The sequence below is a fragment of the Olea europaea genome, chromosome 18 (genome assembly GCF_002742605.1).
Source record: "Olea europaea var. sylvestris chromosome 18, O_europaea_v1, whole genome shotgun sequence".
NCBI lineage: Eukaryota > Viridiplantae > Streptophyta > Magnoliopsida > Lamiales > Oleaceae > Olea > Olea europaea.
The window spans coordinates 20,302,740-20,328,634 of record NC_036254.1 but is presented as its reverse complement, the minus strand read 5'-3'; the positions used below and the strand labels follow the sequence as shown (position 1 = coordinate 20,328,634).

At 36.3% G+C, this 25,895-nt stretch overlaps 1 protein-coding gene and 1 pseudogene across 1 annotated transcript; both read left to right on the top strand.

Annotated features, from left to right (window-relative positions):
- The first annotated feature begins 11,960 nt into the window (after positions 1-11,960).
- Positions 11,961-12,712, top strand: LOC111366847. The gene is made up of 3 exons (XM_022987538.1): positions 11,961-12,144; positions 12,336-12,462; positions 12,550-12,712. The coding sequence occupies exons 1-3, from the start codon at positions 11,961-11,963 to the stop codon at positions 12,710-12,712; spliced, it is 474 nt and encodes a 157-aa protein (XP_022843306.1).
- A 9,060-nt stretch (positions 12,713-21,772) lies between these two features.
- Positions 21,773-24,416, top strand: LOC111366846 (annotated as a pseudogene).
- Positions 24,417-25,895: the final 1,479 nt, after the last annotated feature.

Sequence of the window (25,895 nt, the reverse complement as noted above, 5' to 3'; positions counted from 1 at the left end):
AGACTTGAATGAAGGTCTTCAAGTGGTAAAAGGGGAGGGTGGAGAAATTCAACTTTGTTTGAGGCTACTGCGTCAAGGATTCGAATCCTGAAATATGGATTTGGCTCTTGAGTAAGTGCAAGTGTACAAGCAGCCTTCCACCCTGTACCCTTGGATGCATAACCTGCGATTTACTTCCCTCACGATACTCCAGGGCAGGGGCGGTGGGAGACCCTCAAGATTGGGGTTCAACCTTTTTTTTTTTGAATGAAGGTCAATGATATGATGTGATGTGACTTCGTTTTTACCACTTGATCCAGTCTAGGTTGGTAGCCCAAGCTTGGCTCGTGGGCTTGTTAGGTCGAGTGGAACCATCCATAAGTCGGTTTATTTTTATAAGAAATTAGTAAATAAATCCAAAAAAGAGTGTCCTGCTCGGTCGATGACTCGTCTCAACGAGTTTGAATCGTCCATGGTTCAAACCAGGATGAACGGAGCATGTGAACAGCTTGATCAGTTTGTTACACTTAAAACTAATCCTTGGACATATTAATTATTATTTTTGTATTTAGACGATGTTAAAGATTTTATCTTTAATTATTAATAAGGAAAAAAAAAAAAACGATTATAGACGCCTCCCGTGGAATTAGTTTGCCCACCTCTTCCGGTCAACCCACGAACTCAACCACAATTCCTTTGCCTTCCACTTTCGAGGGCAGACAGTAACTCTACACTTTAATCGTGTAAGAAAGTGAGTGATTTATTTAATTAATTAGTCGATTAAAAGTTAATTACCTTTAATGACTCAATATCTTATTGTCTCTTAACTAATGATAATTTCGGTGACGTCATGATGTGACCTTTTAGAATCTTAATAGGCGGTTATTATTTTTAAAAACAAAAAGAACAATTTAAGGAGAAAAAAAGTTAATTAAATTAATCAGCTTATTAATTAGTGTAAATGTTAGTTAGTGGGATTGAAAGAAATAATTATTTATCACTGCTCTTAATTGTTTGGTATTGTTCATGGAGCATCGACACCTCGACCCATATCGAGTGTCTTCCAAAAAGGCTTTAGAACACACGAAGGAAATTACTAAGCATTTGGGTTGACCTCTCTTTGAGAGCAATCCTTATGGAGCGTCAGTGGCAGAGCCAGGATAATTTTTGGGACGAGCTGACACGAAAAACGATAATAATAATAATAATAAAGTAAAAAATAAAAATAAATCACACATAATTTTTTTTTTTTAACTTAAATCTTTCTTTTTAATTAGCATTTGGGCTAGAGGGATGGGGTCTAGCATAGCCTCGCCCATCTCTAAATTCGGAACTGTGGAGCGTGGCATTCATCATAAATCAATACATATATAAATAGATACTATAAAAAGTTCTACATAACAATGTATGATTTCAACTAGCATGGATAGATAGACTTGAACTAGTGAGATAGGATTGATCTCAATCTAGTGAGATAGGATTGATCTCAATCTAGTGGTATATATTCAACTTCAAGCTAATAAGATAAGTACGAACTCAAGCTTATGAGATGTGCTTAACCTTGGACTAATAGGGCTCGGCCTCGATTCAATAAGAGAGGCTTGATCTCGAGCTTATTAACAAGGTTGAGACTCTCTTATTAGATCAACGTTTAGCTAGCCTAATATGAACTCATGTAAGCAAACGCTACCAAACCCACAATCAAGATTGAAAATCGATTCAAGAAAGTCAAAGCAAGGTTTTGGATTAAACTCAATAAATTTGGAACCAAGCAACTTGAATCACCGACGATGTGCGGACATCTTGATTACGCAAAAATATGTAAATCTCACCCAATTGATTTGAACGTCACAAGATTTAAATCTTGATAAGTTCGTATATTGTCCAATTGAAGAAGACAAAAAGAAAGCAATGAAAGTCTCTCATTAATAATAATGTCAAAAAAGTTTTTACAATGTAGAAAAAAATCCTATTTATACTAAACCTAGGAACTAGTTTTAAAAAGAATAAAACTCTAGTAAAATAATTGAAAATGGAATTATTAACTCCTAACAATATTAAGTTACCAAAATAATAAGAGTTTTAGTGGAAACAAACTTCTCGCCAAAAATAGAACATCCACCCAAGTTTTCCTCTATGCGGCCACATAGAGTTAATCTATGCGGTCGCATAGTACAGATTTTCACCTGGCTTGAAGTCCCTGCCACCCTCGTTGCGACCGCATGGGTTGGAGAGCCGCATAGCTCTCGGTTGAGATCCATTTTTCCGTCATTTGAAATACATTGATCCAAACTTCTTCTGCCTTCATCCCCAACATGAACCTTGTCCCGTTTTTGAGTCCTGAACATGGTTTCATCAGCGGTCGCCCTGGCAAGCAATCCCATTGCCTCTTTCACTCGCTTCATCCTCACTCGCGTCATTACCCCACCTTCGACTATCAACATATCTTTCCACGGGCTTGACGTTGGAATTGACTTTGTCGCTTGTGTCTCCTAGATCACTTCATCCCTTCCCTCTTTGAAAGGATTCGTCCTCGAATCCGAACCCGCATCAAAGAGAGAAAGATCAGACCCATTAAAAGTTGTTGAAATGCTATACTTACCTGGAAGATCTAATTTGTATGCGTTGTCATTGATCTTCTTAAGTATTTGAAACGGTCCATCTCCCTGTGGTAACAATTTTGATTTCTTTTGCTCTGGAAATCACTCTTTTCTGAAATGTACCCAAACCCAATCTTCTGGTTCGAAGGTAACAATCTTCCTACCCTTATTTACTTGCTCGGCATAATGCTTGCTCTTCTTCTCAATTTGCTCCCATACCTTTTCATGGAGTGATTTCACCAACTCGGCCTTTTGCTTCCCATCCAAGCTACCTCGTTCATTCACAGACAAAGATATTAAATCTATAGGTGTTATTGGATTAAAACCATAAAAAATCTCAAATGGAGAAAACGACGTAGTGGAGTGTGTGGCCCCATTATATGCAAACTCTATGAAAGGTAAATATTCTTCCCAATTTTTCAACTTCTTATTAACCACAGTGCGCAATAGTTGTGTTATGGTCCTATTCACTACTTCGGTTTATAGGTGACAAGTTGTAGAAAATAGTAATTTCATGCCTAACTTATTCCACAAGACCTTTCAAATGTGACTAAGAAATTTAACATCCCTATCTGACACAATACTTTTAGGTACTCCATGCAAGTGCACAATTTCTTTAAAAAAACAAGTTTGCAATGTTAGTGGCATCATCGGTTTTGTGACATGGAATGAAATGTGCCATTTTACTAAACACATCCACCACTACAAAAATCGAATCCCATCTCTTTTTAGTCCTAGGCAAACCTAACACAAAATTCATGGAAATGTCTACCCAAGGTTTACTACGCATTGGCAAAGGTGTGTAAAGTCCATGAGGTAAGACCATAGATTTAGCATTTTTACAAGTTATACATCGATTGCAAATCCGTTCCAAATCAACTTTCATTTTAGGCCAATAAAAATGTTTAGTTAATATTTCTAAGGTCTTTGCTATCCCCAAAGTGACCCAGTAGTCCCCCAATATGTGCTTCTCTAACCAACAACTCACGCATAAAGCAATTAGAAACACATAATTTGTTTTCCCTAAACAAGTATCCCTCATACTTAAATAATTTATCTACAGCTCCCTTATGACATGAATTGTAAATGTTGAAAAAATCAAGATCATTATCATACATACCCTTAATGTACTCAAAGCCAAGTAATTTCGTACTTAAAGTAGTTAGAAGCACGTACCTTCGCGACATTGCATCTGCTACTACATGTTCCTTACCTTGTTTGAAACGGATGACATATGGAAAAGTTTCTATGAATTCCATCCAGTGTGCATTTGTTCAACTTACCTTGACCCCGCAAATGCTTCGACGATTCATGGTCGATGTGAATTACAAACTCCTTTGACCATATGTAATGCTGCCATGTCTGAAAGGCTCGAACAACTGAATATAGCTCCTTATCATATGTAGGATAGTTGAGAGCTGCACTACTTAACTTTTCAATAAAGTAAGCTATCGATCTCTTATCCTGCATTAAGACTGCTCTAATACCTATTCCTGATGCATCACAGTCAATCTCCAAAGTTTTGTCAAAGTTAGGAGTGCTAAAACTGGTGCTTTACACAAACAATTTTTGATAGTGTTGAATGCATGTTCTTGTTCTACCCTCCATTGAAACCCCACATTTTTCTTGACAATTTCAGTTAGTGGCGTGGTAATTGTGCTAAAGTCTCTAACAAAACGCTTGTAAAAACTAGTCAATCTATGAAAACCTCTAACTTCAGTTATATTTTTAGGTGTTGGCAAATCTTTAATAGCCTTTATTTTCTCTTCATCTACTTCTACACCATTAGCACTAACTATAAAGCCTAGAAATACAATCCTATCCATTCAAAATATGCACTTTTTAAAATTAGCATAAAGCTATTCTTTCCTCAAAACCACAAGCATATACCTCAAATGTTCTACATGTTCATCAAGATTCTTGCTATAGTTTAAAATGTCATCAAAATAAATTACAACAAATTTTTCAATAAAAGCACGCAAAACATTATTCATTGGTCGCATAGAAGTGCTTGGTGCATTTGTAAGCCTAAACGGCATGACTAACCATTCATACAAACCGCATTTAGTTTTAAAAGCAATTTTCCATTCATCACCCTCCCTCATGCTAATTTGATGATACCCACTCTTAAAATCAATTTTGCTAAATATGCATGCACCATGTAGTTCATCTAACATGCCATCTAGCCTAGAAATTGGATGATAATACTTTATCGTGATGTTGTTGATGGCTCTGCAATTCACGCACATTCTCCAAGTTTCATCTTTCTTTGGCACCAGCAGTACAAGTACGGCACATGGACTCGTGCTTTCCCTCACATAACCCTTGCTCATCAATTTCTCCACTTGTTTTTGAAACTTCTTTGTCTCCTCTGGATTACTCCAATAAGTTGGTCGATTAAGAATGACAACTCCATGTATGAAATCAATTTGGTGCTCAATTTTCCTAATGGGTGGTAACCCACTCGGCACATCCTCCGAAAATACATGTTCAAATTCCTGCAACAAAAAATAGTCAAATTAGGGAGGGATGTGTGAGGCTCTTCAAAGTTGAGAGTGACTTCTTATAAACCAATAGTATCATTTGTTGTCTCTCCGTTATTCCATTTTTCAATTCACTCTCTCTCGTAAAGAAATTTTGTTTCGACTTTTCTCTCCTTACGGAAGACTCTCTTTCTTTTATCTCATGTGGCCCCACTATCTTTTTATTTTTATTAGCCACCTCACTATTTTCTCTCTTTTTCTCTAACTCTCTTACTCTCGATTCTTCTTCATTTTTAAGTTAAATTTGGTCTTCATCTACTTGTACCGGTGTTAATGGCACAAGAGTGACAGACCTTTCATCTTTCACAAAACTATACTTATTCTTATACCCATTATGCATTGCCTTCCTATCGTATTGCCATGGTCTTCCTAACAAGATATGCCCCGCATGTATAGATACAACGTCACACATCACCTCATCTTGATATTTATCAATGGAAAAATTAATTAACACCCTTTTTGTCACTTTAATTTCCCCACATTCATTTAACCAGTGTAATCTATAGGGCCGATGATGCTTTAATAATGTTAAACTCAATTTTCCACTATATTAGTGCTAGCCACGTTAGTACAACTTCCACCATCAATTATTACACTACATACCTTGTCATTGACGTGCCATCGCATGTAGAATATGTTTTCTCACTGTTGCTCCAAGTCATCCGCCTTGATTTGAGCGCTGAGACCTCGCCTTGCGACCAATAGCTTACCCCCAACCACATACTCAATGGTGTCTTCTTTAGCAGCATCCTCCAATTCTGGCATGTCTGCATAGTCACTTTCACTTTCAGTTTATACTTCCCCGCTATCCCGCAGAATCATTGTTTCTTGTTTGGACATTGAGAAGTAATGTACCTCGTTCCCAAGCAACAAAAACATTTGATGTCCCTGTTTCTTCATGGCTGTGACTCCCCCTTTGGTATGGCCTTGCTAGCACTCTTTTCCTTGCTTCTTGGTACCTCGACCCTCCCTCTTGCAAGAGGTCCATCTCATTTTTTATTTTTCCACTTCGATTTCCAAGAAGGATTAGAACCTGAAGATCCAGATTGGTACCTCATTGTCCCCTTTCGCTTACTGCCTCTCTACCTTCATGGCTACATGTAACATGTCTTCAATTTCCACATAATGTTGTAATTCCACTATATTTGCAATGTCTCTATTCAACCCACTCAAAAATCGAGCCATAGTGGCTTCCCTATTCTCCTCCACATTTTCCCTAATCATTAGCATTTCCATCTCCTTATAGTAATCTTCTACACTTCTAGAGTCTTGATATAAATTTTGCAATTTTTGATAAAGCTCACGGTAGTAGTGATTAGGTACAAATCTCTTCCGCAATATAGTTTTCAATTCCTCCCATGTGTTGATAGGGTGTTCCCCACTTCTCCGCCTCGTAGTCACTACTTGACCCGACCTAGTAATTGCATAATTGGTGAACTTAAGGACTGCAATTTTCACCTTTTTCTCCCTCGAGTAATTGTGACAATCGAAGATTAATGCAATTTTCTCCTCCCACTCCAAATATGCCTCCGGATCACTCATCCCTTTGAATGAAGGAATGGTCATTTTAATGTTTCCCAAATTTCCACCCACCCCGTCTCCATTAAAATTCTTACCTAACACCTCTATTTCTTCCCCTTCCAATCTCCGCATCCACAATCGCATCTTTATCTATCCCACTATCAACTTCAAGATCAAGATCACTATATTCCTCCATCCTAAGTTCCAGTCTACCTTATCTCCATGCATTAGGACATTCCCTTCGTACATTAGTAGGTATTGGATTTACCCTTTCCAATTGTGCATCCGGCATATTCAATCGATCCCTCACATCTCCAAATATCATCTCAATCCTTCGTATCGATTCCTCTAGCATAGTAATTTAATCATCAATTCTACCAGGATTTGATCCTTCCCTGTTCGACATCCTAAATCTAATTTATTTTTCTGCCTCACAAATTTTACTCGGAATTTACTCAATATGGCTTTTCCCTCGATTGTTCTCATCACTCTGCCTTTTACCACTCGTTGCTTTCACCAAGTGCCTCAAAAGAACAATTTGGAACTCAATCAAAAATTTAATCAGTGGAATCCAAACCAGTGTGAGCTAGATTATAAGCCCGAAGAATTTAGAATAACTTGGTTAACGATTCAGACTAGACAAAACAAAGAAAATGACTCAAGGATACAAAATAGAAGAATAAATTGGCTGGAAAATTAAACTAGACACAAATAATAAAATGGACTAATGAAGCCGGTAAATTCCCAAGATCAATAGCAATAATAACAATTTTTTTTAAAGTCGGATTTTTTTTTTTGGATTTTTTTATTTCTGTATGGATGAACAGTGCCGTACAATGAACAATAATTTTTTTCTCTTGAGATAGAAAAATCAACAACGATGCTAACGCAACAAACGGAAGTTGATTTGGATGCAAATTGAATCTAAAAACAACTTTTGAAATTTTTTTTGATCAACGACTCAAAACTAATGGTTGACTTGAAGAACACCGAAAACAAAAACAAAAGAAAAGAAAAGATAACTGACTCAACAAGAATTTAAAAGAGATATAACCTTAGATTGGAGTCTAAGCTCTGATACCAATTGATGTGAACCTGCGTAGGCAAACCCTACCAAACTCACGATAAATCAACCCAAGAAAGTCAAAGTAAGGTTTTGGATTAAACTCAATAAATTTGAAATCAAGCAAACTGAATCACCGACAATGTGCAGACCTCTTGATTACACAAAAATATTTGAATCTCACCCGGTTGATTTGAACGTCACAAGATTTAAATCTTGATAAGTTTGCAGATTGTCCAATTGACGAACACAGGAAGAAAGCAATAAAAGCATCTCGATAATAATAATGTCAAAAAAGTTCCTACAATGTAGAAAAAAATTCATATTTATACTAAACCTAGGAACTAGTTTTAAAAGGAAAAAAACTCTAGTAAAATAATTGAAAATGAAATTATAAACTCCTAGCAATATTAAGTTACCAAATAATAAGAGTTTTAATGAAAATAAACTTCTCGCCAAAAATAGAACATCCGCCTAAGTTTTCCTCTATGCAGTCGCATAGTACAACTTTTCACCTGGCTCGAAGTCCCTGCCACCCTCGTTGTGACCGCATGGGTTGGACAGCCACATAGCTCTCGGTTGAGCTCCCTTTTTTCGTCACTTGAAATACATTAATCCAAACTTCTTTAGCCTTCGTCCCCAACATGAAACTTGTCCCGTTTTGAATCCTGAACATGGTTTCATCAGTGGTCGCCTTGGCAAGCAATCCCATTGCCTCTTTCACTCGCTTCATCCTCACTCGCGTCATTGGCCTACCTTCGACTATCAACGGATCTTTCCCCGGGCTTGACGTTGGACTTGACTTTGTCGCTTGTGTTTCCTGGATCACATCATAGCCTATTCCCACTCATCTTTTCAAGGTCTTCTTTCCTACTCTAACAATGTAGTCATCCATATAAAGGAGTAATTTTTAATATAAATATTGACATTGTCCAAAAGAACTTGCTACTAAAAGCCAGAATGACAACTCGAGTAGAAGCCTAGAAATTACAACTTCATCGAGCTATACTCATGAAATCACTTGGGAATTTAAAAATGGACAATAAATTTAAAAATAGAAACTATCTTGCAGTGATTTCAAATACCAGGATCTAATAATATATGTGTACAAACACACACATGTGCGCGCATTATAATTTTCGTACATGGAAGCAAACTAATCATTTCAACATGCAAAACAAACAATAGTTGCAATTTGGTTCGATTTCATATATAGGTGATAGATTCTTGAAACAAATGCTCATGTGTTAGGTAATTTGTTGTTAAACGACCTCCTCCGCGCTATGATGTTACTTGGTTTAAGTTTTCGGTTGGCCTAGCCAAATGACTGAACGAGAATCCAACACCACATTCGAGACGATACGACCCGAAGGTTAATTGGGCCACTCGAAGCAACCTAAATAATTTAGTGTTGCTCGTGGCCCAATACACTTCCTTGGATGGCCATTAATTGACAGAATATCTTGTGAGCCCATTTAATTGTCTCCTGGGCCTCTAACTTGACCCATTTTTTAACCTACCTATACTTACCTTATTTGGGCTACTTGATTGAAAGATAAATTGGTCTCTTTCTCTCATTTTGAGAGACTCGTCATCGCCTCCTATTCTTAGCCAATTCTCGTGATTTTTTCTTCCATCTTCTCTGTCTCTTTTTATCTATCATCTTAGTAGTGATAGTTTATGAGATTTCTTGTTCCTTTGTGGTCTCCTAAGTGATATATCTCATTGGCAACCGAAAGTAAACTTAGTATTGTCTTGAGTTCGTAGTTGTCAACTTTGTGGTGTTGAAAGTGGGTATAAACTGAGCCTGGGTTATCTTTGGTGATCAATATCATCTCCTTACATTTGGTATCAGAGCGTAGGGCTTTAATTTATGTCAAAACAGTCCAAAATCGAGAGAGAAAGGCACCATTTTCAAACTGATCGAACCTAAATCCTTTAATTACTCCCAAACTGGATCTCTTTTGGACAAACGAAGTTCGGACCCATAACCAGTAGGTCGAGGGGCCCCCTGTGAGGTAGTGTGTGGTGGCGACGGCGGCGGTCCGATGAGGCGAGTGGGAGGCCCTGCAGCGTGATTTTTTCTACCATTTCGTTTATTTCATTCTCCTGAACATTTTGATGTGTTTGGTTTAGTGGTTCAGGTTGCGCAGGAAAAGTTGGACGATTTCGTCCTTGACCTCAATCTACATTTGTTGCTGATCGGAATTGTTATATTTGCTGAATCTTTAAAGCGAATAGTGGGGCCCTAAAGCAGCAAATTCGCATCTCTCCACACTATGGACTCAGATAGGTCGGCTCTGGTAAATTGACTGAAACATTTATATTTTTGCACTAGCAGATCATCGTGTGGGGGTGATTATTAGGTTTGGGGCTTATTGCTTATGCTAGAAATTAGGGTTATGTGCTCTTAATTGTTTGATTGAGTATATGACTTTTAGTTAAATCAATATTTTATTCTTAGTGATATAATTGCCGTGAAACTGATTATCTGTTAGATGTAATTTTCTGTTGCATTGTTATTTTCGCTGCTTATTAATTCCATTAGAATTATAGTGACTTTACCCATTTTGAACATTCCCTTGATCTAAGACTGCGAGTCTTACGAAATCCTAAGAATCTAGAACGGAGTATATTGTCTATGACCCTAGGACTAGTTTGTATGGTTTGATTGTGTTTTGTGCATCCTTTAACTGTTGTGTGAAGATGACAACTCACAATTTTGATTTGGGGATTTTTAATGGAAAGGGTGACTTTTCTATTTGGCAACAAAAAATGAAGGGTATTTTAGTCCAACAAAATGTTTCAAAGGCCATTGAAGACAATTTTTCAATTGATTTTTCAAAAGAACAAAGAAAAGAAGCCGATGAGTTTGCTTACACTTCAATAATTTTACACTTGTCTGACGCCATTTTAAGAAAGGTGTGTAAACTGAAAACCACCAAAGAACTTTGGAAAAAAATTAGAAGACTTGTATTTGTCTAAATCTACATCGAATAAAATCTGCTTGTTAGAAGGTTTTTTCAGTTTTAAAATAGATCCTTCAAAGGATCTCGATGACAATTTAGACGTGTTTAACAAGTTGGTGCAAGATATAGTTAATTGTGATGAGGCTGTGTCCGAAACTTATAAGGCTATAATTTTTCTCAATGTGATCCCTGATTCCTATAAGGAAGTTAAGAACTCCATTAAGTATGGTAGAGATACATTGACACCTAAAATTGTCATAGACTCTCTTAGGAGTAAAGAGATGAAAATTAGGGCTGAAAAACATGATAAGAGGAGTGGTGAGTTACATATGATGCCGGTTAGAACTCAATTTAGGCAAAATAGTCATGATGGATATCAAAGTGGTGGCGAGTCAAGTGGCAATGGATGGAAAAGAACAGCAAGGGTAAATCTAGATCAAAATCTAGGACGAAGGCCAGAAAATGCTATGGCTGTGAAAACACAGAGCATTTTATAAAAGACTTCCATAAAGAAAAGGGCAAGTTAAAGATTTAGGAGAGAGATGAGGTAAATGTGTTGTCCTCTATATCTGAGATAGATAACGATGAGGTCTATATGCTTATAAGTCCAGTTGCATACACTGTTGAATTAAATCTAACTGCTAATTCCCGCATGCATGAGTGGATACTTGATTCTGGTGATCGTTCTATCTGATGTCTGAAAAGAATTGATTTTATAACTTACATGAATCTAATATTGGGCATGTTGTGCTATGTGATAACTATGCCTATACTATTGCTGGAATTGGTGACATAAACGTAAAATTTCACACGGGTTTTGTGTACACGTTAAAAGATTAGATATATTCTTGAATTGTCTAGGAATTTGATTTCAGTAGGGAGACTTGAAAATGATAACTTCACTAGTAAAATTGGAAATGGTATGCTAAAAATGATTAAGGGTGCTTTAGTTTTCATTAAGGGAACTGAGAAAAACGACATCTATATCACTACTGGGGAAGTGATTAGAGGTTTGAACTCTTCTATCTCTTCTGTCAAGATTGATTACACACACACATGACATAATAGACTTGCACATGTAAGCATTAAGGGATTTAAGCTACTTAATGAAAAAGGTGCATTTGGTAATGACTGTGTGTCAGATTTGTCATTTTGTGATCATTGTGTACTTGGTAAGCATCATAAAACTTTATTCTCCACGAGTGTTCATAAAGCTAAAGGCATGCTTGAATATGTGCATTCTGATCTGTGGAGTCCTGCTAGTAATCCCACATCGGGTGGGAATATGTATCTCCTGTCTATTATCGATGACTATATTAGAAAAATGTGGGCCTATCTATTGAAAGTTAAATCTGAGACTTTTTATAATTTCAATAACTGGAAGAGACAAGTGAAAAACCAAACTGGTAAGAAAATCAATTTTTTAAGGACAGATAACGACCTAGAGTTTTGCAACACGGAATTTGAGAGTATGTGTAAAGAAAATGACATAACTAGACATAAGACTATTTCTTACACTCCCCAGCAAAACGGGGTAGCCGCAAGGATGAATAGAACCATACTTGATAAAGTGCATTGCATGATGTTAAGTTCTAGTGTCCCCTTTGGGGTGAGGCTGTTATGACTACTTGTTATTTGATTAATTTGACTCTATCTGCAGCAATGAATTGTGACACTCCATATGAGAGATGGTCAGGTAAACTGAGTGATTATTTTATGTTTAGAACTTTTGGCTGTGCTGCCTTTTCTCATCAAAGCGAGGGAAAGTTGGAACTTAGAGCTAGAAAGTGCGTCTTTCTAGGGTATCCCGAGGGTGCTAAGGGATACATATTATGGGATAGAAGTCAAAAGGGGGTTAAGATCATCGTGAGTAGGGATGTCACATTTAACGAGAATGAGATGCCGTGTATTAAAGGGAAAATCGAACCTGTGAGTAAAGCTGAACCAGGTAAGGAGAGACATCGGTTTAAGGTGGAGTTAGGAAAATTTAGTACACCTGTCCCTACTACTCCAATTGAGGTGGAGATTCAGGTTTAGGGACCTAAAGTGGAGAACAGTAACGAAGTAGTGATAGAAGAACACCCTGAAAAAGAAAATCCCTTAACTAATTATAATCTAGTTAGGGATAGAGAGAGGAGACAGACGAGAGAACCTAGAAGGTTCAGTTTTGAATTTGAATTAGCTTTTGTCCACGCTATTTCCGAAGAACTAGCTGATAAAGAGCAAAAAATCTTTGAAGATGGAATAGGTAATGATCAATCTAAGGAGTGGCTTAAAGCGATGAAAGAAGATATGAGTTTTCTAGAAAAGAATCAAACTTGGGAGCTAGTACCTAGGCCTAAGAACAAATTGATCGTCGATTGCAAATGGGTTTTTAAGGTTAAGGAAGGTACTAGTGGCTCGGAACGCTTAAAGTTTAAAGTTAGGTTAGTGACTAAGGGTTATACACAGAAGGAGGACGTTGATTATAATGAGATTTTTTCCACCAATTATTAAGTACACCACTATTATGGTCATGCTTGCTTTGATTGCGTATTTTGACTGAGAACTTGAACAACTTGATGTAAAAACTGTTTTTCTACATGGTGAGCTTGATGAACAAATCTTCATGAATCAACCAAAAGGTTTTAAGGATAAGTCAAAACCTGATTATGTGTGTTTTCTGAAAAAAAATCCCTGTATGATTTAAAACAATCACCTAGATAGTGGTACAAGAGATTTGATTCCTTTGTACTCACTATAGGGTTCCAAAGAAGTAAATTTAATCACTGTCTATATTTTCAACATAACGAGACTGATAATAATTATCTATTTCTGTTGCCTTATTTGGACGACATACTTTTGATAGGATTTTCTTCTAAGTGGATAAATAATATAAAAGCAAAACTAGCTAGTGAATTTGACATGAAAGACCTAGATAAGGCTAAGAGAATTCTAGGCATGGAAATAGAAAGAGATAGGTCAAATTCCGTCTTGTTCTTGCATCAGTCTCTGTACATATGCAAAGTGTTGAAAAAATTTAATATGAGTGATTGCAAACCTAGCCATTTTGTTTTATCTAAAGAACAATCTCCTTGCAACGAACGTGAAATAGAATACATGAGTAGAGTATCATATTCTAATGTGATTGGTTCCATAATGTATTTGATGGTTTGCACTAGATCGAATTTAGGTTTTGCTGTCAGTACTCTTAGTAGGTACATAGCTAATCCAGGCCCTGAACATTGGGAAGCATTAACGTGGTTATTCAGGTACTTGAAGGGTGCGGGTCACATAGGTCTGAAGTTTAGTGCTAATAAGGAAGGCGTGAAATTGAAGGGTTTTGTAGATGCTGATTATGCGGGATATAGGGATGGTAGGAAATTGACTTTCTCTTACGTGTTTACCCTATCAAATTCATCTGTTAGTTGGAAATCACAGTTACAACACATTGTTGCACTATCCACCACTGAATCTGAGTATATTGTTACTACTAAAGCAGTTAAAGAGGCCTTATGTCTTAGATGTTTACTTCATGAATTATATGTCTTGAATGAGTATGTGGTTGTGTATTCTGATAGTCAGTCATCCATACATTTATGTAAGAACCCTGTTTTTCACAAACGCACTAAACACATGGATGTTATATTACACTTTATTAGAGATATAGTATCTCAAGAGGTGGTAAGACTTGAAAAGATTCACACACAATACAACCCTTCATATATGGGTATAAAAGTGCTATCATTGGTAAAGTTTAGAAGTTGCAAGGATCTTCTAAATATTTGTACAGGTAAATGATTTTCAATTTTATCGTTTTTCTATTAGAGGTGTCACTAATGGAAGACGTTTCTTTTTGCAGGTCTTTTGACACTAAGGTGGAGGTTGTTAAGCAATTTGTTGTCAAACGACCTCCCCCGGGCTCGGTTTAAGTTTTCAGTCGGCCTAGCCAAATGACTGAACGAAAATCCAACACCACATTCGAAACAATACGACCTGGGCCACTCGAAGTAACCTAAATAATTTAGTGTTGCTCATGGCCCAATACACTTCCTTGGATGGCCATTAATTGGGAGAATATATTGTGAGCCTATTTAATTGTCTCTTGGGCCTCTAATTTGACCCATTGTTTAACATACCTATACTTACCTTATTTGGGTCACTCTCTTTCTCTTATTTTGAGGGACCCGTCGCCGCCTCCTATTCTTAGCCAATTCTCATGGTTTCTTCTTCCATCTTCTCTGTCTCTTTTTGTCTATCATCTTAGTGGTGATAGTTTATGAGATTTCTTACTCTTTTGTGGTCTCATAAGTGATATATCTCATTGGCAACCGGAAGTAAACTTGGTATTGTCTTGGGTTCGTAGTTTTCGGCTTTGTGGTATAGGAAGTGGGTATAAACTGAGCTTGGGTTATCTTTGGTGATCAATATCATCTCCTTACATCCTGTAAATAATTTTGTTTTTCTTACACAATCTTAGAGACTGTAGAAATATCATTTACTGCAAAAAACTTTTGTTACCTCTTAGTTGTAAACATATTCCAACTCTTTTTTCTTACACGTGTATGTTACTTGAACACTTGGACACACATAAAAATCACAACCGGACTTCCAACTACAAAAGGGTAGAGACAATGATCACGTACAATTAGACGCTCAAGTTAAACAAATAGGCAATTATGTGGGTGTGGGAAAAACACGAGAAAAAAGAGAATACAAGGAGTTTATATTTGAGATTGATATTACTAAATTGTTTTTACTTTCAAATGACACCAATTTTAAGTATTTATAGGCAAACGAGATGTAAATGAGGCTCATTGGATGCTTGACATGTAACTTCATCCCACTGCTTACATGTCAAGCTAAAAAATGTCACACAATAGCCATTATAGGCATGTGATCTCCCACTCCCCGTCTGTTATGAATCGGACCAAATTTGAAACCACTTTATTGAAAGTGGAATAGTTTCGATACCAATTTGTTATGAAAATATAAAAGATTAAGACAATTATATAAAATAAATATCACAAGAATACAAGAAGAAAAATAATTTGCAGAAGATGAATATTTTATCTTAATATGGAGAAAGAGAACAAAGATTATGTGTTTACAATTTTTCTAACTTATAATGAGGTTAAACAACCCAACCTAAATTGTAGGAAAGAACCCAATATATATAGGGAACAATCCAAACCTTAGAATAGAGTTCTAGATAAAATAGACTTGTTCAAAAGTTTTCTTATCTTTATTTCTTTAAGTCCAATACAAATTCTAAATCTCAATAGGATTTAAAATAGACCTTCATCCAAAATTTGTCCAAGAAACTTCGAATAGGATTTCAAAAGCATTCCAAATAGAATTTCTCTTAACGTGTGCTTTAATTAGAACTCTCAATTATATTTAACAAAGAATTTGGCTCACATCCAGATTCTACACTGTCCTAGAAAAATTTGCAAGTATTTTACTTAAGTCACCTTTAGAAAAATGCCAAATTAATCAAATTACATGTCATTCAAGGTTTCATGAATTGTAATTTACGTAGAGCATCGTGGTCATGCCTCAACCACTTCGATCGAAGAGGCCCATTTGATGTGGCTAAAGACTAAGTTTATTTTTGTTGCCTCATAAAGGGCAAATGACAAGTCTACACCTCTAGGGGGACGGGGGAGGTATGAAGGCAAGACATTGGGTAATGCCTACAACGTCTTGGGAGAGAGCGGGCGAGATGATGGGATTTGACTTTATCTCCTAGAAAAAAATGGAGAGGCAATACGTGACAATCACCCTAGACGACGTGGTAGTGTCGACGGAGTGAGGTGCTCGCTTGATATTTTGCTTAACTAACAGTCACATAGGCAGAGGCATGACAACCTTTATGGTTGATTATGTTACCAAATATAAGAGAAAATACGAGGCAAGGCAATCAAAAAGTGCAGCAAGAGTCACTAATGATACTCAGAGGAAAAGAAATCCTATAAAGTTTAATTGAAAAACAAAGCGTTAAAAATAAAAAATAAACAAATACTTAATTTGACGGGTTCACAAAATATATATAATGGACGGCTATTATTATTTAAAGCAAAAAGGACAATTCATGGGGGAAAAGGTTAATTAATTTAATAAGCTGATTAATTAATGTAAATGTTAGTTAGTGGGATTTATTTTTATATTTGTTTGTTTAGAGATTGTCATAATATTAGTGGTATTGTTTGTGGAGCTTGGATGGCAGTGGGTCGGGTGTCCCATCTCGCCCCCTCTTAGATGGGGCGGGGCAGTGGTTTGTCCCGTTTGTATTTATTGATTTATTTATTATTATTTTTTACATATTCAAAATTTCGAATTATGTTATTATTAGATAATAAAATACAAATTCAAAATTTTAAAATTCAAAGTAAATAGTCGAATGGTGCTTAAACTAACAATTTTTTTCCTTCTTCACGGGCGGGTTTGGGAAGGGGCAGGGCGAATTTATTTGCCATTTCTAAACTACGAAATCTCTACGTGAACAAGGAGACTTCCTGGAGAGCTCTAGAATACAAGGAGGAAATTGCCAAGCATTTGGGTTGACCATTCCTTGAGATCAATTTTGTGAAGCGTGGCATGAAGCGTGGCATTCATTATTATTAAGCCTGTTTCGTTTGGATAAAAATAATTTTTTTAGTAAATTTTAAAAAAAATTATTTAAATACGTGGTTGAAAAATTTATAAATGTTATGGATTTGATTATATGTGTTGTTGAAAACGAATTTAAGAAAAAAAAGAATTTTAAAAAATGGGATAAGGCAAACTATGCCCCTTGTAGATTAAAAGTTTACAAAAATTTCAAGTCAAAATCAACAATTAATTTTAATTTTATATTTAATATGACCTGTAACTTTTCAATTATATATTTTACTAAATTTATTAATATTTCCGATTTTAATTCATATTGTAAAGCAGAATGGGTTTACACATCCTCACACGGCCCAACAAACTTAGAACTCTTATCCTGGAAAAGAACATTATACCCTAGGGGTGGCAAATGGGCCGAGTGGGCGAGCAGAGAAAATGAAGCTCGTGGGTGGCTTGGACTCGTAAAAACACGAGCACGAGCTCGAGCCAGCGAGCCTATTCGGTGGGCGAGCCGAGCCCGCTCGGCTCACACAAAAAACGAGCCGATCGCGACGAGGCGGAGCTTGTGGGCTCGTTTTTGAAAGTGACTAAAACGGTAACTTTTTGATGACTTTATATAACGGCCATTGTCTTTTGTCAGTGACCGTTTTGGTCCCTGAATTAATTTTTTTTTTTTACCATTGTCGGTCACTGAATTTTTTAAATGACCGTATTTGTCATTAAATTTTTTTTCTTCTTCTATAAATAGTGGCATTTAGCCACAAAATTTTCTACAATTCACTCTCAAGTCTCAATTATCTTTCTCTCAACTCTCTTGTGTTGTGTTGATAGTTGTGCAATTTTTATATATAATTTATACAATATCAAATTCTTATTTCCCAGTTCTCACTATATTTATTGAAAGTTCATCTAATTTTCATTTTTCACTACATTTATACAATTATTCTTTTACTAGTTATTACTTATTACAATTAAACAAATGGATCCACGCACATTTGTCGAAAACTTGTTCGGTGTGGAGGGAAACGAATCGCCTATGACACCGCAAAGTCAATTTAAGAATCAATTTGAAGGTCTAAATGACGTACCCCTACCTGAAGATAATCCAGATTTGGATCTTCATCATAATGTAAGCGGCAATCCAAATTATCCAATTAATTTGGATGATGTTGACGTTTTCGAAGCGGAACACGATCAGGAAGAAGAGGTTGAATTAAACATTCCTGATGCGAGGGGAAAGCGAAAGGGGAAAAAACAAGCAAAATGTTGGGATCACTTTAAGTTGATTTCAACGAGAAAAATCGTCAATGGAGTCCAAGAATCTAAAACAGTGTGTAAATACTGCCAACAAAGATTGACATGACAAAGAGGAATTGGTACCACCCATCTCAACTGTCATTACAAAGTATGTGCGGCCAAACACGGACTTATTTCAGGCTGTTAAACACAATTGCAATTTGGTAATCCAGACGCCGGTGGTTCTGCTGCACCCCTATCCACATGGGTATATTCGGAGGAGAAAGCTCGAACCAGAATGGTGAAACTTGTTGCTGGTGCTAAGTTGCCTTTGGCATTAATCGAGAACCAACACTATGTCTCATACGTGAAAGAATATCTGCAGTCAAGGTACGTTGGGGGTAAGTCGAAACACTCTTCGTTCCGATACAATACAACATTTTACTTCAACAAAATAACAATTAATTATGGATTTGCAAAAATATGGGGTGTCATATCTTTAACTTTGGATATATGGGAAGTGATTAATAAAAGAGCATATATAGCTGCAACTGCACATTATATAGACCCACTTTGGAGCATGCATAAAAAATTTATTGCTTTTAGAATTATTGAGTCTCCTCACAACGCTAATAATATATTTAATGTTATTATTAGTATTGTTAGAGAATATCATTGCGAAGGTAAAATTTGTTCATTTACTTTCGATAATGCTAGTGTTAATAACGTAGTTGCCGAAAAATTGCATAGGGTACTACAACCTGATTTTGGTGGGTATTTATTTCATATTCGTTGTGTATGTCATATTTTGAATTTAATTATCCAAAATGGTTTAAAACATATAAAAGATGAATTTCAAAATATTAGGAACGCACTAATATTTATCACAATCCCCCCAAGTAGAAAACAAACATTTGAGAATTATTGTGCCGAAATAGGAGTGCAAAATGCTAAAACATTTGTTAACGACGTAGGTCATAGGTGGAACTCTACTTACTTATTATTAAAGTTATGTAAACGTTTTGAACATTTAATAACTGACTTTTATAATAATAGAAATGTTAGAAGTGATGATGAGGGTATGTTGACTAAACGTGATTTGTATTTAGCTTTGAAAGTTAAAAGATTTTTGACATCTTTTTATGAAACTACTAAGATTTTATCGAGCGTTTACTATCCCTTCAACTGTATGGTGCTTGAACGTCTTTATATAATTGCAAGAATATTTCATAAATACAAAAATGACCTTGATTTTAGTGAAATTATAATTGCCATGGAATTAAAATTTAGAAAATATTGGGAAGATTTGCCTATGTTATTTCCTTTAACATGCGTGATGGACCCCCGATATAATTTATCGAGAACTAAATATATAATTGATCAAATTTCAAACGCCTTAACATTTGATATACCTATCACATATAGAAATTTAGAGCAAATATTATGTGAAAGGTATGAATTATATGCGAACGAATGGGTACCAATATTAGTTGGGTACCATCTGCACCTACTCCTTCCGCTAAAATTGAAGAAGAAGATGCGAAATATTTAATTTATTTCAAGGTATTAATTCGAATAGATTTGATTCATCTGCAATGTGTTCATCTACTACTACCGCCACTGCCATGTCGTCACCATCTGTATCTCATTCTCATCAAACATTTATGGGCTCAAGCCATAATGTATTGTTTACCGAATTAATTGATTATTTCAACTAGAATATGCCAATAGATAAAACAGTTAAAAAAAATTCAAACGAAGTAATTGAATTCTGGCGAAGGTATGAACGACATTGGCCAGTTATATCTGCGACTGTAAAAAATCTGTGACACCTCCAATTAGCACTGTTGGTTCGGAGTCTGCTTTTAGTACAAGTAAAAGAGTTTTGAGCGAGGTCAGGAGTCGACTGAAAGAAGATATTTTAGAAGCGTTAATGTGCGTTAAGGATAGACAAGACGATCATTTTCGACTACAAGATAAATATGCCGAAATTGCATGTCATCAAGTAAGTGATATTTGATTTAATTATATTGATGAAACTTTTCTTTTCTTATCGTTACTTTTAATTTTCTTTGAAAAATTGTACACGCTACAAAAAATTGTTCGTGTACAATTTTTAATTCCGCCTACTGAAAATTTAAGTAGTCGGTCCCAAACCTGTATAAAGGAGGAGGGTTTATATTTTATCTATTTTAAAAAGAAAAATAAAAAAAATAAAGATTTCATTTTTATTCTTTTCTATCTCTTTTAGTTAAAAAAAAAGGAAAAAAAAATCATTTCCACCAATTTAGTTAAATTTTTGTTAGTACTTGGTACTATTACTACTATATATCTACATTTTAAATTCTTTTCTCGAACAATGCTGTTTGTACCTTTGCATATAATTTTCGAAGTAAATTCCTTCTGAAAATTGAAAGGGTAATCGAATGATTGCCCTTTCAATTGTCAGAAGTTTTTCACAAGATTATATATAATTTTCGAGATGAAAGACTTCTATATAATTTTCGAAGTGAAGACTTTTGATAATTGAAAGGGCATTCGATTACCCTTTCAATTTTTAGAAGGGATTTACTTCGAAAATTATATGCAAGGGGACACGCAGCGTGGCTTGAAACAATAATTTTTCATACTGTTTTAAATTTTCTTTAAAAAATTGTATATGAATAAATAAACAAACAACACAATTTTTAACTCCGTCTACTCTAAATCTAAATAGCCGGTCCCAAGCCCGGATAAAGGAGGAGGGTTTAAATTTTTTACCTAGTTTTTTATATATAATTCACGATTTAAAAATTAAAATTACTTTTTTATTTTCCAATTTACTTATTTGTTTCAAAAAAAAAAAAAAGGAAAAACGACGTCTGCTCGCCACGAGTTGAGTTCGTGCTCGGCTCGTTGCTTGTGGGCGAGCTCGGCTCGGCCCACGAGCTCGTGGGCCGAGTCGAGCTCACCCATTTTTGGACGAACCGAGCTTGACTTGTGGCGAGCCCGAGCCGAGCTCGTGCTTTCATGAGCCAAGCCGACTCCGCTCGACCCATTGACAACCCTACCCCTAACAAATTAAGAACTCCTAATTATGTTAGAACAAGAACACGATTAATAACGTTATTATATTCAAATTCTAATACTCAAACTCCTAGTTATGTTAGAACAAAGACACATGAGTATTCACCTCTATACATAACGTAGCTGCTAGATGGTTTGTTACACATAAAACACTATTGCATTCTAGTAATCCTGTTTCTTCAAAGAAATTTTTGTTTTCCAACAATGGCGAGTTCATGGAAAAGATACGCATTAATTTTTTTCGGCATCTTCTTTCTCGGTAAGTCCAATGCTAACCCTAAGTTTCAGATCAATCTTCTTGATTTTACTTTCCCTGTAACGTAACTGTTATTAATTTGTTTGAGAACAGGAAGTTTATTTTCATTTTCCCTCACGAAAGATAAGCCTGGCGAACTGGGATCGGTAATTGGGATAGACCTTGGAACCACGTATTCTTGTGTTGGTGTGTTCAAAGATGGAAAAATTGAAATCATAGCGAACGATCAAGGAAACCGGATAACCCCTTCGTGGGTTGCGTTTACCGACAGTGAGAGATTGATCGGCGAGGCTGCAAAGAATCAGGCAGCAGCTAATCCAGAGAGGACTATCTTCGATGTTAAGAGGCTAATCGGTCGAAAGTAAGGCCTAACTTCTTTCATTTTTTGGAGTCGTGCTATCGTTTATGATCATCAGGATTATATAATTCTTGATGCTGTATAGGTTTGAGGATAAAGAGGTCCAGAATGACATGTATTAGATTTATTGAATGAGAAAAACTTGAATTACAAGCCCCATGAAAGGAGAAATTAACACTCCATGATAGGAGGAGAAACACTCCACAAAGGGAGGAAATAAAACTCCATTAAAGGAGGAAAATCAACTCCATAGAAGGAGGAAATGAAACCTCCATGGAAGGAGGGATTGGAGAGAAACTACTACAATCCAATAAGTGAAATGCATACACAGTACCTTATTTATAGAGAAAAAGACGAGAGTAATTATCTAACTAATTGGCTAATCACCTAACTAATTAGCAGCCTAACAACTACAGCTGGGGATTGAAGTTCTGTTAAGATGGAATCTGGTGTCCGTGGAATTAGCTGGAATCTGGTGGAAGCTTCTGGATTTTTGGTGCACGTGTATTCCAACAACATGAAGCTCGTTCCATACAAGATCGTGAACAAAGATGGAAAACCTAACATAGAAGTCCAAATTAAGGATGGCGAGACAAAGGTTTTCAGTCCCGAGGAGATCAGCGCCATGGTTCTAAAAAAGATGAAGGAAACACCTGAATCTTACCTCGGAAAGAAAATTACGGGTGCAGTTGTTACTGTTCCTGGTAAACTTCTAATTCTAAAATTTATTCGAGTCTTCTTGACGTCAACAGCGTCGTTGGCTTTATATCTGTCTTTTGTCGTGTACAGCTTACTTCAACGACGCACAGAGGCAGGCCACGAAAGATGCTGGCATAATTGCTGGGTTGAATGTTGCGAGAATTATCAATGAACCAACAGCGGCCAGCCATTGCCTACGGTTTGGACAAGAGAGGTGGGGAGAAGAACATTCTCGTTTTTGACCTCGGTGGTGGGACATTTGATGTCAGTATCTTGACCATTGATAATGGCGTTTTTGAGGTTCTTGCAACTAATGGAGACACACATTTGGGAGGTATATTATCATTTGAGTTTTATTGTACTGATATTATTTGACGTCTGAGGTTATAAGCTGAAGAATTATTCTTTCAGGTGAGGATTTCGATCACAGGATTATGGATCACTTTATTAAGTTGATCAAGAAGAAGCACGGGAAGGACATTAGCAATGACAACAGAGCACTTGGCAAGTTGAGGAGAGAATGTGAGCGCGCCAAGAGCTTTGAGCAATCAGGTGTTCTTCATTTGGGGTTGAAATTTTTGTGACTAATAATTAGTGTTTTATGTTATCAGGTGTTCTTCATTTGGATGTGACTCCACTGACCCTTGGTCTTGAAACCATTGGAGGTGTCATGACCAAATTGATTCCTAGAAACAACGTAATTCCAACCAAGAAGTCTCAAGTTTTCACCACCTACGAGGATGGACAAACTGCAGTTTCCATTAAGGTATTCATCTTCGAATCTCAATTCTTGAAAGTTAAATAAAAAGGAAGACTTCATCTTGCCTGTGTAAGAATTCGCTGTAATGTGTATTAATGCTGTCGAACAGGTGTTTGAGGGCGAACAAAGTCTTACAAAGGACTGCAGGCTGCTAGAGACCGTTGATCTAACAGGAATAGCTCCGGCCAAAAGGTTGATACGTGAACATGCTCCTTTCTATATTTCTATTAAAGCTTAACTTTATTTGTGTTATTAAATCGATCTTGTTTCTTTGAGCAGAGGAATTCCTCAAATTGAAGTTACATTTGAAATCGACGTTGATGGCATTCTTAACGTCAAGGCTGAAGACAAGGCATCTAAATGATTTGAGAATATCACAATAAAAAATGACAAAGGTCGTTTGAGTCAGGAAGAGATTGATCGGATGGTCAAGGAGGCTGAGGAATTTGCCGAGGAAGACAAGAAAGTTAAAGAAAGAATTGATGCCCGCAACAGCCTTGAGACATACATTTACAACATGAAAAGCCAGATCAACGATGAGGACAAGCTCGTTGACAAACTGGAGTTGAACGAGAAGGAGAAGATTGAGGCAGCAACTAATGAGGCCCTTGAATGAATGGAGGACAATCAGAACGCTGAGAAGGACGATTATGAGGAAAAGATGAAAGAAGTTGAGGATGTATGCAATCCAATTATCGCAGCCGTCTATCAAAGATCAGGTGGTGCCCCTGGTGGCAATTCAGACGTATATGACGATGACAATGATGAGCTATAGGAGTTGTTTTTTCTTTTTTTCGTCCAGAGATGTTAGTGTTAATAGGATATATTTTCTTACATTTATTTCCTCCAACAGGAGGACTATACTTCATTTTTTGATGATATGTATAGCCAGATTTTTTTAAACTCAAATTAAGTTTTTATTCCTAATAGATCAAACTCTGCCTAGTACTTATTTTGACACACAAGTTAATTTCTTTTCTTGACTATAAGTAATTTGACAGTAAAATAAAGTTAGTTAAGCCTATGTTTAAAAACTGTATAACCTTTCACAACTCACTTTTTGTCCACACATTTGGCTCTAGTATCTATCTTTTGTTTTGCTTATGGAATTTTCTTAGATGATGCCAACGATGATTTTATCTTAGGAATCTTACTGCTGAAAAAATCAATAGACCCGAAGCAGAGAATCTTGTTGATGATTCTAATTCTGCAACCTTCAATCTATTCATTGGACCTTAGCCTTCAACATTACAAGTTGAATGTAGTTATAGAAGACTATATAGTGTCGACAAGGGACATTGAGCTAGCCAAGTTGATGCGAAACCCGTAGCAACTTAGACTACAAAACCCACAAATATATTGATGCGGAACCTAAGAACACCAATTGATAACCAGTTTGGATTTGAACCCAACAAGATGATACAAAGAACCCAAAGATAACGGTGATGCAATGGACCCCTTGCTTACAAATTAAAGAACCCATGATCTAGTGTTGAACGCCACAAGGAATTATCCTTGATAAGTTCTAAATTATTATTCAAAAAAGAACAAATTGGAAGAAAGCAAAGCCTCTCTTGAATTCAATGATAATTGCCAAAAAGTCCTTTACAATGTAATGGAGAGAGTATTTATACTAAAGCTAAAAACCTAGCTAAAATCGTGCAAAATCGTTAAAATATGGAAAGAAATCTAATTGATATCAAATTCTAACAAAATAAGGAAATTCGCGGAAAAAGGAAAATTTTGCCGGACTTTTGTACCATGCGGTCGCATGAGAGAAACTGTTGCCCCTCAAGAAAACCCTGTATGGGTCTGTGCGGCCACATGGTTATCACTTTGGCCTCCGTCTTCGTCCGCTTGTATTGAGTTGATCCACTTTGATTTGGCTTTCGACTCGAATACGAAACTTGTCCCATTTTGAGTTTCGAACATTGTTCCATCAATGGTTTCTTGAACGAGGAATCTCATCGCTTGTTTCACTTACTTTGCTTTCGATCGTGTTATCGGTCCGCCTTCAATAATCAACGGATCTCGATTTGAACTAGCCATCTTTAAACTTGATTCTTGGATCACATCATCCCCTCCTTCTTCAAAAGGATTCGTCCTCGAATCTGCACCTGTATCGAAAAGGGAAAGATCAGCAACGTTAATGTAGTTGATACATTATACTCACCTGGCAAGTCCACTTTGTAGGCATTATCGTTGATCTTCTCGGTGACTTGGAAATGACCATCTTCCCACGGTTGCAATTTGG

Bases quoted from the DNA above. Each gene is read 5' to 3' on its own strand.
- LOC111366847 (XM_022987538.1), top strand. From the start codon at position 11,961: ATGTATCTCCTGTCTATTATCGATGACTATATTAGAAAAATGTGGGCC. The intron at 12,145-12,335 runs GTATGTGTAAAG...CTCTATCTGCAG, and splicing joins TTGCAACACGGAATTTGAGA to CAATGAATTGTGACACTCCA. The intron at 12,463-12,549 runs GTGCGTCTTTCT...CATCGTGAGTAG, and splicing joins TTGGAACTTAGAGCTAGAAA to GGATGTCACATTTAACGAGA.